Genomic DNA, 13,934 nt, shown 5'->3' on the forward strand with positions numbered 1-13,934 from the left:
GTACAGAATTTCTGTCAGTCTCTAAAACCCAAATAGCCCAATCAGATGTTGAGCTGGATGGTTCTATACTAGTAATAACTGTTATTGGGGAGGGTCTAATTCCCAGACCGTTTATCTGCAAAGACGTATATGTAGACATTGCAGGTGTGTGTTTGCACTTGCCCTCTCTAGTATGGGAGGGGGGTGTAAGAAACCCCAAAGAAAACACAGTGAAATGTGTGAAGAGGATTCTTCAGTGACACCCTGGTGTTGCCTCATGCAGCTGCACTTCACAAGCTGCTCTCTATCCCTGTTTAGGCAACAATTGTGCAATTAATTAGGAATGCACTCTCATTTGTCATCTTAAACGCCTCAGACACTACAGCAGTTTTCAGAAAGAGATGATGTGCTCTGAAAACTCGCCCACAATCAAATTTGAAGAGGTTGTATACCTGCTGCTGCAGGTACAGAGGTTTGGCACCATCCAGTTTGAGGATGAAACTGAGCTGTAGATAAACACAGACAAGTGTTGAGAAAGAGACTGGTGGGTGTGTGCACCGACAATTATCTCATCATGTCCACCCCACTTATGGGCCGGCTGTAGAATTATACTCTCGATCAACTCCCACATTGCAACACACATACACATGGAATAGCCGCAACACCTTCACACACACATACAGGAACACACACACCTTTCTCTGCTCTTGCATCTTGGAGAATGTCAGCCATGCTTTGATGCCCCTCCTCCCTCCTCCTTCTGTCTCTTTTTGTCTGTCTGTCTCTTCCTGGGAGCTGATTTATGTTCGGTTTAGGAGTCTACATGTCCGCCTTCCCTTTTTTTTTTTATTCTTCCTCCATCCTTCAGTCCTCTCTTCCGTCCTTACCTCATTTTCTATACCTTGTTTTCTCTTCATAAGAGAGAGGGAGAACATTTTTGAACACCATTAGTTTTTATGGCTTGATTAAACCCCTAGAGGGAAAGAGAAAGAAAAGGGAGAGAGAGAGAAAGAGAGAGAGGGGGAGATGGAGAGGTAGAGAGGTGGGGCGCAGAAGGGCCAGTCTGAACAAGGAGGCATTGTGTAGCCCCCCAACTGTGACGGACTGACAGTCTGCATTACAGCACGCTACAGCAGCCTGCTCCCCAAAGCACTGCTAATCTGTTGCTTACTGGCCCCTCTGGCTCGCTCAGGTAAGGGGGGAGGGAGCGAGAGAGAGTGGGGGAGAGATTGTCCCTTGTTTTTCCCCGTACATGCCAAAAATCATTATCACCAGGCAAACTTTGACTGCATTTTTTCCATTGGCAGCAGAGCATGGTCATAATAATAAATGATATTATAGCTGGGCAGTAAGTATGATAATTAAATGTGATAATTGGCTCAGTTTAAGAGCTTGGACCTTGAGCTTACTTAGTTTATAGATGTTTATTTTCATCTATAAGAGTCATTATGTCCTGGGTTTGCATGTTTAGCTATGTGTAATGTAAAGTATTTTCAATATAAAGCAATGTGTTGTTGTAGATTCAGAAAGAGGGGATAAGAGCTAAACAAATGATGTGCAAAAAAATGTTAAGTAGCTATCAAATAAGCATCACCAGTGTCAGAACAATATAGTTAAGTAAATGTACATGCCGGGTCCACAAGAGGAAAGTAGAAATCTGATTTCACCACAATCGAACGAGACCCCGGTTACTTGGTAGCAACAAAAACAAACCTCCCCGGGAAACTCTGGACGACCAGAGCAAAGGTAAGCTCTCGCTTTTAGTCGGGTCGTTCCTGCAGCTCTGTCTGGGTTTGTTGTAAAAGGAAAGGGATCTGGCTGCTAAGTCCCATTGGACATGCTGCAGATGGCTTTTCACTCCCTCAGCTCCTCAGGAGTTGTTCTATTGCTTGTTTTCACACAACAGTCCCCCAGATAAGCTTGTTAATTCCCCCAAAAGCCCAGCCCTCCAGTGCCCACCCACTCCCACCTTATTCTTTTTTAAGAAAATACCTCTCTGTCCTTCACAGCGGTACACTCTCTTGCTGTAGTTGCTTCGAAAACTTTTTTTTTTTCTTTGGCAAAATTAGAGTTGTGTGGAAAGTGGTGGAGCAGGTGGGAGGTTACTGGATCACAGTGATGCCTGACAGGAAGCAGACAGGGTGTAATGAAAGTAGCTGCTAAGTGATTAGAGTTATTTTCAGTGTCTGGGCGTTGTTGTTAATGTCAACTTTATTTTCTGCATCGTCAAGACTGGCCGCTCTCCAGGAGAATAGGATTCAGATTCTTCAGGAACTCCCTCCCTCTCTCCATGTGCACGGGCTTTTCCGTCTCACTCTGCAACAATTTATTAAAGACGGTCAGGTCCTCGACTTGTCACCAAATGAGCTGCACAACAGCAGAGAAAACGTGTGAAAGGAAATCCTTCCCTAGATGACCTCTCGTCTCCAAGCCTCAGGCTATGCTGAGGCCACACCCAACAATCACTTCCAAGTTCTATCCAAATCCGCTGCGGTGAGAGTGACCAAAGGAGGATACATCTGTCGTTCACTTAGTGACAATAAAGCTCACACACACACTGATACATCTGTCTGGTGTCTGCTGGACTGTGGTCAGTAATGGGGGAGTCTGGCTGGCTGCCACCCAACTCTCCCAGGGCCGTAAAAGTGACCATTAAAATGATAGATCTCTCTTCCTCTGGTCCTTTCTCCCCATCCGTTCATGTCTTTCTTTCTGTCACACACTTTCTCTCTCTCTCTGTGTGTGGGAGGAGGTTCACGGAGCCTCTCTGACCCGTCACCCCCGCCAGTCCATCCACCGTCCCGCCAATGATAAGAAACGCACAACACAAATGCTAAGAGACTCTGAGTAAAAGCGTCCTCTCGCCTAGTGCCCTTTGACCCCCAGGGGTCGTAAGGAGAGGCACGTGCTAACAGAGGTCATGGGAGGGCCCACGGGTGGGACCAGTGTTTGGTTTTCGGGGACACCCCCCACCCACCCACCACCCCCGGGGGGAGACTTAGCGGCCACTGTCCAACCGTGAGGTCATCTCCGAGCTGGCAGATGTTTAATAATACACCGTCACCCCCCGAGGATGAGCTTAGACAACTGACCCACAGGTGGACGTCCCCTCGCTCTCTAACGCCGGTAACCTGAAGAACAAACCCAACCTGACCGAGTTCACTTCTCTTGTGGTTTTCTTTAAGCCGGGCCGTTTAGTGTGGATTTGCAGTCTTGGTTTCGTGCGGCTGTGAACAAGCCAGAGGAGCTGTTGTTGTCCGTGTTCTCCTCCAGAGCATGAATTCCTCGTCCCGCCTGATGTTTGTCTGACTGAGCATGTGACATCCCTGCAGTTCCTTCTATTTAATCCCTTTGTCTTGTCTTATTTGGCTGATGGAAAGCAAGCTGTGTGTTATCAGTGATCAAATACAGCTTTAACATGCAAATTCCAGCATTTGATGTGCACACCTTTTATTCCTGGGCCAGAAATTTCCCATCATCAATCATATTAACCTTAAATTATAGTTGTGCAAATCTATATTCTGATGCACTGAAGGTGATTTAAAGGCTCACCCATTTATAGCAATGGTGTCCTAATATCCGTACAGATGTTACAGATTCCAGCAACCCGTGTCTTCTCTCCTGAAATGTGTTTTTAACTTTTCGCTCTATTGAAAACTCTTTGGCCATAAGCCTTTCAAACGCCTCCAAAAGTGGTGCTATTTGACACTGTGGTGTGAACAAATAAATAAAACATTCATTCAGGAAAGCTGGAGGCTGCGGTTGGGTGTAGAAGTTTGTTATTCATGTTGAATATGTTGACATTGCCTCAGCGTGCCATTGTAGGTGTGTGTGTGTGTGTGAGAGTATATGACTGCCTGCATATGTGTGTGTGTGTGTGTTGTTTGTGTGTGTAGGTGTTAGAAAGATAAGCCATCTCAGGGAGGAGGGAAGAGCGGGCAAGCAGAGTGTTTGTGTTTGTGTCTCCGGTTTTAATGACTTCAGCTGCTCGAGCTCAGGTCTCTGTCTGTTGCGGGAGGAGGAAGAAGAGGAGGAGGAGGGAGGGAGTGGAGGGTGAGTTAGAAACACACTATTGAAATGAAGGAGACCATCATCACCTGGTGATAAAAAAAAAGAAAGAAAGAAAAGGACCAAACATGTCAGCACACACTCGGCTCCTGTCTCTGGCTTCCAAACCACATAACTGTAGAACATCAATGAACCAAATCTAGACATGAATGAATGTCACGCTTCAGTCTCAGTGTCCCCATGTGCTAGTAACTCTATTTACTCTGCCTCTGATCATGTTGTTCCTCCCCACTCTCCTCAGATTTCTCCTTGATTTCTACACTTCCCATTCCCATTAGATGCTGTTTGATCAGTGCATTAACATTGAATTAACAGATCGCCAAGCGAAGCACACGCCGGGGTCTGAGGTGGATAGGCCTGTACTCCGAGATGGGATTTAAACTTCTGTTTCTAAGGTCATTCCGGTTTTTAAGTCAAAGAGCAAAACCAATGCTGGGGTTAAATCCAGGGGGCCAACCTCATGTGAGTAAGCCCCCTCAGCTGACACCCCCCACCCATTCAGTAGCCTAACTGTGTACAGTATGTGTCTGTTAACATGTTCAGTAAGTTTTCAAGGATGTCTGACTGCACCTCACTCAGTTCAACAACCGTCACGTGCTGCCCGTGACCACTGACCATACAAACCTGCCCCAGCTTCTACATAGTTTGACACTTTGAGCCCACCATGTTATCTCTGACTCAAAAGCAAAAAGGACCACAAGGACAATATTTGCCAGTTTGAGAAGTTTGTTATTTGTCATTAGCTGTGTCTTTCAATTCAGGGGCTGGATCCTTCTGATGTCCTCCTAGAACAGGCAAAGGAAGGCCTGATTTTTCAGCCACATTTAGAGGAGCCTTCGATTTGGGACATAATCAGCCTTCAAATGTTTCACTGAAGGATGCAGATGCTGAATTGGGACACAGCTACTTTAAACATTAGGCTACAGAAGCTATATTTGCTATTGCTACATAAACTAGTGTTAAAGGGACACTTCTTTCAGAGTCATCAAAACACCTTTGGAGTTCCAGGGGGGGTCCGGCTGGCAATGGATTTTCATATAATGGTGGCGGATAGTGCTCACTTTTGAATTTCAAACATCCAAATACCTCCATACTGCTCGTCCGTACTGACCCAAGTGTCCTGCAGCCACGACATGTTGCGAGATGTTCGTTTGTCGTTGTAAACCATTGGATGTATCTGATGTAAACACGGAAGAACATCTCGCAGCAAATCTCGAACATGCGCACAAACATCAACAGAGCCACTGGGAGCTACTACTACCACAAGGCTAAAAACAGAGATCAAATAAATTTTTTCCAAACAACTTTTTCATGACGCAGCATCAGGACTCTTGGGTCAGTGCGGACGAGCTGTATGGAGGTATTTGGATGTTTCATAGTGTGTGTTTTGGATGATTCAAAAGTGAACTCTATCCGCCGCCATTATATGAAAATTCGTTGCCAGCCGGACCCCGCCTGGAACTCCAAGCGTTTTGATGACTCTGAAAGTTCTCCAAACCCTTGGCATGACAGTGAGTAGAAAACTGGTGAACTATTGATTTTGGGTGAAGTATCTCTTTAATCCTGATAGGTTTCTGTAACATCATCTTTAGCCACTATAGAGCCCTGCCTCCATCAAAACAAGAAGAAAACACCCTGATTCAAAAAAACAAGTTGTCTTCTAACGTATTTTTAGTACACTTTCCATTGTCAAATCGTTAGTTCATGACATTTTTGCAAGTTTTGTACCAAAATACCAAGCTGCTCTATTGCTCTTTCGATTCATGAATAAAATCTTAAGTGGTTTTAGGTAGGCTAGCTACTCGACATGAACTACAGAACTTTCATTGAGCTGCACATTTACTTCCTAGTTAAAAAAGTTATTCTTCTGTGACTAATGTCAACTTCAACTGCTTAGGCTGTAGCAAAATATCTCTTTGCTCTTTTTCTGGCCCCTATAGCACGATTAGCAAGAAAGTAGGCTAATCCAAAACGTGACAATAGCAGCAGGACTAATGTATTGTAAGTGGAGGAATGCAGTGTATTTTAGGAATGTGTTCTTTTTTAGCCCCAAATCTTAATGGCTTTTGCAGGGAGGATTGTACTTGGCTTGTTTACAGCAGCAGTAGCTTGTAGCTTTCCTTTGATATATTGTCCATTGTGCAGCAGCGCGCCCTTTGTGGCATCCATGTGAACTTGTGCTCTTTTTTTCACTCACATGTTTGAGGTCTCATTTAATGTCAGCACACCTCATCAACCTGTCCCATTCAGCTCATGCATCATGTGTTAGGCTGAAGCTCTGGACTTAAGAGGTGAATGCAGAGTTTTGACCACATATAATTTAGGACCGGTGGTTGTTTTATCCGTATGCCATGCCGTGCTTCAGGCCCTTGTGCCGCCTCTGTGGTTTGTGGGTAAGAGTAATTACAACAGCGCCTAAAGCCACCACGCTCTGGCCTTTAGACCTCTGCCACCACATCCTGAAAGCATTGGCTTTACTTTTCAAAAGATCTCTCTCTTTTTCTCATGACCATGAAGACCTATCACCCTCTTTTCAGATTTGAAATCAACACTTGATTATTTAACAGGTGTCCTTTTATATTCCAGTATGTCTTTATCTACTACTTTCCTTCTCTGTCACTCATCCTCTTCTCTTGCTTTTCACCATCCTCTTCCTCCCCTCCTCATGGCCACCAGCCTTCTCTTGAGTGTTGCCAGAGCATGGCCTGCGTCTTTTGAGGGGAAACCTCTGCATTTCCCACTAATCACCACTTAAAGGGGAATTCCTTCTCCAGCAGCAGGCCCGCAGCTCTCATCTTTGAACATTTGATGGTTTGATGGCTATAATTTGCTTAAAATAACACCAATAAAGTCATGAAGCTGTAAATGCCTAAATACCTAATGTACCAAGATGAAACACGATACAGCCTTTTGATTTCGTACCTTTCAAGAACCTCCTGGTTACAACAGAATAGATCTTGAGGTATTGTTGCAGATTTATCATGATCATACATTTTTAAAGAGATTGCAGTTTATACAGCTGGTTGATTATCTCAAAACTACTATGTAAACAGGCACTTTGTTGGCATTAAGATAAGCTATAATCTTCTAATATGCTGCAATAATGTAAATTCTTGCCCAACGCTAGAGGCTCTACAAACATCCCCCCACACCCAACTACAAGTTAAAGCAGTAAGCAGCTGAATAGTAAGCAGCATTAAGGCTATAGTCTTATAATACATTAGTAATACATCATGCTGTAGTGCATTGTTCGCTCTCCCCCGGCCAATAGGAGGAGACGGCATCTTTCAAAAGCAAGGGGGGAAGCCCTGAGCGTGAGTAACAGACAGTCTCCACCTGTACTGCCTCTCAGGAGTCTCCACTGTCCCGTCTCCTCCTCCCCACCTGCCCCTCACTTCATGTCAGAAATACCTGCTGCACTCATTCTTAGCCGACACTGAACACCTGAGCTTAGTGGACTGTGAGGAGAATTAGTCATAGAGCTTCCTCCCAGTCTGACCTGAAAGGAGAGGTAGGTAGGGTTGCAGCTGGAGGAGGACACCTTATATAAGTGTCTTCTAATGAATTAATGAATATTATTATAAGTTTGCACTGGTATGTTGGTTGGGAACTTGGGACTACCGGTAATCGGTGATTCTCAGGGAGTAAATCCCGCTCCAACAGGCTTCTTTTGGTGTCATGTTGACACAACACATTGGCTGATCACTAATCTCCTGACCTTCTCCATCACTGGGTCCGACATCAGGGTCCCCACATGACCAAAAATGAGTTGACAACAATAACAAGGGCTTAACATTTCGATAAGAAGCTGAAAAGTGAACGTTCTTCTTGCCCACTGACAGGTGAAGTGGCATCACATGACTCACTGAATCCCTGAATCTGTGTCGAATGATAGATACAAAAGGCAGGTGCAGGTTCCCGTGTCTGACTGTGTTCATGACAAATCCCTGTGCTGCTTGTGCAGAGATTAAACTGGAGCTCAGAGGTCTTTCAATCCCGCGCACGACAAGAGCGACCTGTTTGTACACGAACGGCATCACGACCGCAACCTCCTGTCTTTTAATGGCCGAATAAACAAACCGGCAGACATAATAGTGCAGGGCTTTTGTCAAGGGAAAGGGCAGAGAGCTAGTTAAGGAAGGAGTCTGGCCCCACATGAAAAGAAACAGGGAGGCGGAGAGACGCCTGGGTGTTCCTCCAGCATTGTTCGGCCTTCTGCCTCTGAGGGACACCTGTCATTGGCTGGGGCGGTTTACACAGGTGTCTTAACCCAGCCTGATTTGTCGGCCTTGAAAGGAGACTTCAGTCAGCAGGTAGAGTGGAGGGAACAATAGTGACGATCCTGAGGAAGAGAGAGAGAGAGAGTGGGAGGAGGAGGGTGGGATGGCGAAAAAAGGAGAAACGGATTCTTGTGAAAGCACCTGAGGGTTTGTGTGAGATAATCTGTTTGCCTTTTTCTTCACTGTGGAGGGTGGAGGGAGGTGTATCGCTGTGTTTGTTGTGTTCAAATCGTTGCTCAAGGATCGCTCTCTTAAGAAACTCCTCCTCCTCTTCCTCCTCCTCCTCCTCCTCCTCTTCTTCCTCCTCCTCCTCCTCCTCCTCCTCTTCTTCCTCCTCCTCCTCTTCCTCCTCCTCTTTCTCCTCCTCCTCCTCCAAGTGGCCCGTGCAAACTTTAAATCACCTATCTTCAGTCCTCTCTGCCTCACCCCGGTTCATAACCTCGGCCGTTTCCATGGTGACGCCGCCGTACCCAAGGCTCCGGTTAACTGGAGGGCTGCTGCACTAAACTCGTGGTCTCTCATGGCATTGGCGCTCTGCCAAGAGCCAGCCCTAATAATGTGATACTGTTACACCAACACCACCACACACCCTGGCTCCGAGAGCCCAGCGACAAGGCTTGTTCCTACCACGTTGTTTGTGTTGACGTTTTGTATGCGTGTGTGTGTGTGTGGTCTTGCTGCCAGGGGAATGCCAAGTTCCCTCTCACCCTGTGTGGAATGTGTCACGCAAAGCAGACCTGTGTGTGTGTGTGTGTGTGTGTGTGAACTGGATATTACTGCGCAGGGGGAGAAACTTGATAAGCCGATACAATTAAAGTTGCTACAGCAATGTTGTAAGTGTAGTTTCTAAATCATACAAACTCAAATCAACATAATTTTATTTCCTGTTACAATAAATCTTACACCACTCAAAGCCAAAACACCTACTATCATTTTAAAGTTATTTGTTATGATTTGTAATGCAACTCCACAACCTGGTACCAAGGAAATGTCAAAGAAATAAATAGATATTTGTAGGTTGTATGTTTTGTTAAACGTAAGCTGTTACATAAGAGCAGCTGCATTGGATGGATTCACATTCCTGATCATTTGTTTAGAGGCATTCAAATAACCTCTCTAAATAAACTTAAAATAGGATTGCATGTACACCTGTCCTTTGTTTTCACAACCCAGCCACAGGTGTAAACCTGTTAATATGAGCAATGGTGGTTTAATAACCATCTCTATTTAAAGAGAGGCTGACCTTTCGAAAAACTGGGAATGTCTCTTGTTTCCCTTCCTCCTTTTAACTGTGGCCATGGTGATAAGGGGACAATGTGTGTGTGTTTTTGTGTATGTGTGTATGTGTGCTTGTGTGTGAGTTAGAGGACACTGTTTCTGTGTGATTTCCTCTTCCCTAACAAACACTAACCAAATAAAGGTAATTGAATCACAGTGTGTCCACTCTGTGGGTGCGTGCGTGCGAGCGCGAGTGTGTGTTGACTCTGTGTAAATGTGTTTGCAGAGCACTTAGCCGGGAAGCTGGAGCTTGTTTTGTAAGTTGTTTTTAAGTTGTTGAAAAGTAGATCTACGTGATTTAACAAAAACCCTCAGTATTAGTTTAATTGCAGACGATGCACCTTGTAGAACAGGCGACAAGGAGATAAGTTTGATTAATTTAGGTATTGAAATTTTGCAATTCCAGCAATGTATTGAAACAGGAGAAGCTCATTCTGAAGTGTTTGCTTCCTCTCTGCAGCAGCCAACTCATAAATGAGCCAGATAAGTCCAGAAAGACATTATATGACGGTGGCCAGGGGATCAGCTCTCTCCTTTATCTGCATTTTCCTTCTCACAGGCTGGAATGTTAATGGTGGCTTTGTGATGGGCTCGGCTCTCCTGAGTGACTGACAGGCCGACTGGCAGCTCTCAAAGACTCCTAATGGGAAAGCAGAGTTAGCTGAGAGACGTCAGTGTTTTAAAAGAATGAGAGCTTTTATTTGATTTCAAGCAGCGCTCTGAGGTTAAATGAAAGTTCACTTAGTGCTTGTTCTATTAAATGGTTTATATAATGTTTCTATTCATAGTCGCTGATACCAGCTGGTTGTCTGGTGCAAGTAAACATGGGTACTGGCAAGCATAATAGCATCGCAGAAATCGAGCCTGAAAGGCGGTACACAGCCTCCGCAATTCAGAACTTTAAACGTACCATATCCTACACTTTTCCAGTGTTTTATTTGAAGTTTTGATTTATTTTTGATTTATATTTTCTCTTTTATCAGGTTTCTCTGGAGCTCCGTGACAACAGAAACTCTGAGCCTCTCTTCTGATCTGACGGTTTTCTGATTGATCAAATAAATATAGGTCAGACTGTATGTAAACACTCAGAGAAACCAAATAAGATAAGATAAGAGATAAACCTTTATTGTCGGTTTGCACGGAAATATGTGTTGCACAAGTTCCGCAGTCATTTCCGTACATTTCCGCACATAGACATAACAGTCATATTAAAAAAGAATTTGCTTTACAATTAATAAATTTAATAACAGGCAAGGCGTATAAAAAAAGCACTATGCAACGTCTGAACAAAAGTCAGTAATGATTCCAACAGTCTGACAGTTTTAATGCATTGTTTTTGAATATGGGCCATGTGCATGCACTTAGCGGTTTGACACTTACTGACTCAGAATACATAACACCTCCACCTGCTTTATAATCAAACAAAACATGGAAATGTACATTTATATAATCTGGGACCTGCCAGACTCACATTACTCTGAAATTTCTCTTTGATATAGAAATAAGGAGACCATCATATTGCCTCCTAGCATTTTTACAGAGCTCAAAATGCCTCATTATGCTACCAGTTCAGTTGTAAATCTCTAGGGAACATCCAGCTGGCATGTATGTACTGTTTCTGTTATTTATACTGAAATTATCCTTGGCAGTTTTTTTGTATAAAACACTCCAGCCATGACTGCAGGGCTGACGCTACTACCAGCTAGATAAGCTAAAGCTGCACACTCTCTCTCTCTCTTTCTGTTGTTGTGGTATTCTTGGCCTGGAGGCGTCTTTTAGATGTAAGTAGTTATCTGTCGGGGCTCGCTGATCTGCAGCATCAACAAATGTCCATGGAAACATTATCTAATGGAATTGAGAAGATTGTTTAAGAGATTGTAACATGCTGTTATCAATTTTTTTGCATACGATAGTCACATGAAATGAGGCGATAAAGTGGTGATTTAGCCCAAATGGCAGTAGCATGTTGGTCCCACTGCAATAATAGGCTTTGTAATGACGCAGTATTAAGAGAATTTTGTTTTTTCTGGTTTTGTTCGCACAGGAATGCTTGTGCTACACAAAAATGATGGGGATAGTGTTAATCTCAGGGTCAGGAAATGTATGCATTCAGCTATGGTCGAAGTTTATGGTCAAAGGTAATAGCTGCTTTCTCGCCGTCTTATAGGTTACCTGTCCAAAGTGTTGAGGAACTACACCGAGCAGGCCTGTGACGGAGACTTCCTGGCTGTCCGCTGCCCACCGCGCACCACCATCACCGTCCAGTCCGCTTTCTACGGAAGGAGAGGGGCCTCCGACTTCCAGCAGTGCCCTCAGTCCTACCAGGGCCTCCTAGGTTCTTACAGCGCCCGGGAGGATGATCGATATTGTTCTGTATCCACTGCACTACAGGTAATTAACACAGTGCACATATTCAAGATACAAGAGTTTTGTATCAGAAAGTCCAAGCTAGTATTACCGTAATTGTTTCAGGAGTGAATATCCAAAGAGGTTCCCATGTGTCTGAGACTTGGCTCTCATTTTGTTCCTCCCTTTGTTAGTTCACCCTTCACACACATAGACACCTTTTTGGGCTGCAAATCCTCCTGAGAGAAAGTGTCCTGTAAAGTGGTCAAATTGGCCAAGGGTTACATTTCGGAGCACAGCTGATTATGTAACGCTTTGTGAGGAGGTTTTCCGGCAAATTACACTCTGTAAAGGGGAAGAGGGCTTGTATGTTCCCATGACACAAAGCGATTTCATGGGGTCTTTGCCTTAGCATCCTCTCCTAAATTGGGATGCGGCTGGACAAGAAGCCCCGCTTTGCAGCACCAACACAAACACACACAAACACATCCTGTTCAGCATTCATCCACTTGTTTTGTTTATTCTTAGTCCCTCTGCCTTCTAGTGTTAAACACCCTCCGTTTCCATAATAGACAGGACAGCCATGAATGCACAGACACAGAGAGCGCATTGTGCTGAAGTGAGAGAATTACTGACTGCTGCGCCACCCACATTACTACAACCCTGAAGAATCTCATTGTACCACCTGTTCTTGACCCTTGTTCTGTTACTATTGCCGCATAAATTCCCCATGTAAAGTTTATGGGTGGGTGTCCCAGCTACGACTGCAACTAATTATAGTTTTCATAGTGTAGAGTAGGCTAATACACAGATTTTTGTATACATTCTATTCTATTCTTAAAAAAAAAAAAAAAAGTTTGATTTATAATCCTATCTATTCAATTCATTTTGGTGGGCGCTATGTGGTGCTGCATATGGATGTAAAGAGAAGAAAAGCTGCTGTGTGACTTAATACTCAAATAGTGCAAAGAGAGAGTGTTATAATGTTTATCATGTGTGTTAGTCTGCTAACATTTGGTCATTAACACCAAACTAAAAATGTGCAGGTGAGGCTGAAGGGAAAGTGACTAGTTATATTCTCAAAGAAATTCAGATTTTGAGGTATAACTCATTCACTGGACATCAAGAAAATCTTACAAATACATAATGTAATGAACATTTATTGAGGTGCATTGGTAGCTTAGTTCATAAAAACCAAAGATAGCCATGGTATGCAAACGAACATAGCACATTATTGACTATTTGCAATAACTTAAATTAATCAGTCAATGTCAACGATTGAATAGACCTTTAGTACATGTGGGGTTTTTATTCTGTTACAGGGTAAATCCACAGATTGCGTCCTTTATTTCACCTCTTTGAATCGCACCAACCACAATTCCCAGGGCTGCATTCCATGATGTGTTGTAACTAATGCTCCTCTTTTAAAGTTAAATTCTGGGGAAAGTCAGAATCCCCTCTTGTCATTCCTCCAGCGAGTGGGATTTCAGTGCAGGGGAATGTGGTGTGTTGGAATGTGCTCACCTGGGCAACAGCAGGCTAAAAGATGATGAAACCAGAGAAGCAGGAGGACGCCAGGAAATGAGTGGAATGGAGCTTTCCAGAGTTTTCTCTCTCTCTCTTGTTCTCGTTTTTTTTCTTTACCTGCCTCCGTATTCCCATGGCTATAAGCAGCCTGTTTGAAGTGGTTTTAGGTTTGCCTGCTGCTGGTCTCACCATCGTTGGCTTATTGTTCTTCCTCTAAACCTGTCTTTGGTCTCTGTCACTCTTTTCCTTCTTTAGAAAATGCTGGACGAGTGCCAAGACAGAAGGAGCTGTCAAGTCCTTGTCAACAGCCGCGTGTTTGGGACAGACCAGTGTCCTGGCAGCAGTAAATACCTCATTGTCTGGTACAAATGCAGACCTAGTAAGTCCCTCGTCACCTTGGATCCTGACAGCGACACACACATTTGTCCCAGACTGTGTTTGGGCCATTCTTTCTCT

The 13,934-nt window shown here is 44.1% G+C and overlaps 1 protein-coding gene across 1 annotated transcript in view; it reads left to right on the top strand.

The window, feature by feature from the left end:
* eva1aa (eva-1 homolog A, regulator of programmed cell death a) overlaps nt 1–13,934 on the top strand; it is a 72,107-nt gene that overhangs the window by 8,627 nt on the left and 49,546 nt on the right. Inside the window, exons 2-3 of the mRNA XM_085771348.1 lie at nt 11,773–11,996; nt 13,734–13,857. Coding sequence (XP_085627474.1) covers nt 11,773–11,996; nt 13,734–13,857 — 348 coding nt within the window. The remainder of the gene's footprint in view (nt 1–11,772; nt 11,997–13,733; nt 13,858–13,934) is intronic.

The sequence above is a fragment of the Trachurus japonicus genome, chromosome 24, assembly GCF_045865225.1.
Source record: "Trachurus japonicus isolate A0001 chromosome 24, Traja_1.0".
NCBI lineage: Eukaryota > Metazoa > Chordata > Actinopteri > Carangiformes > Carangidae > Trachurus > Trachurus japonicus.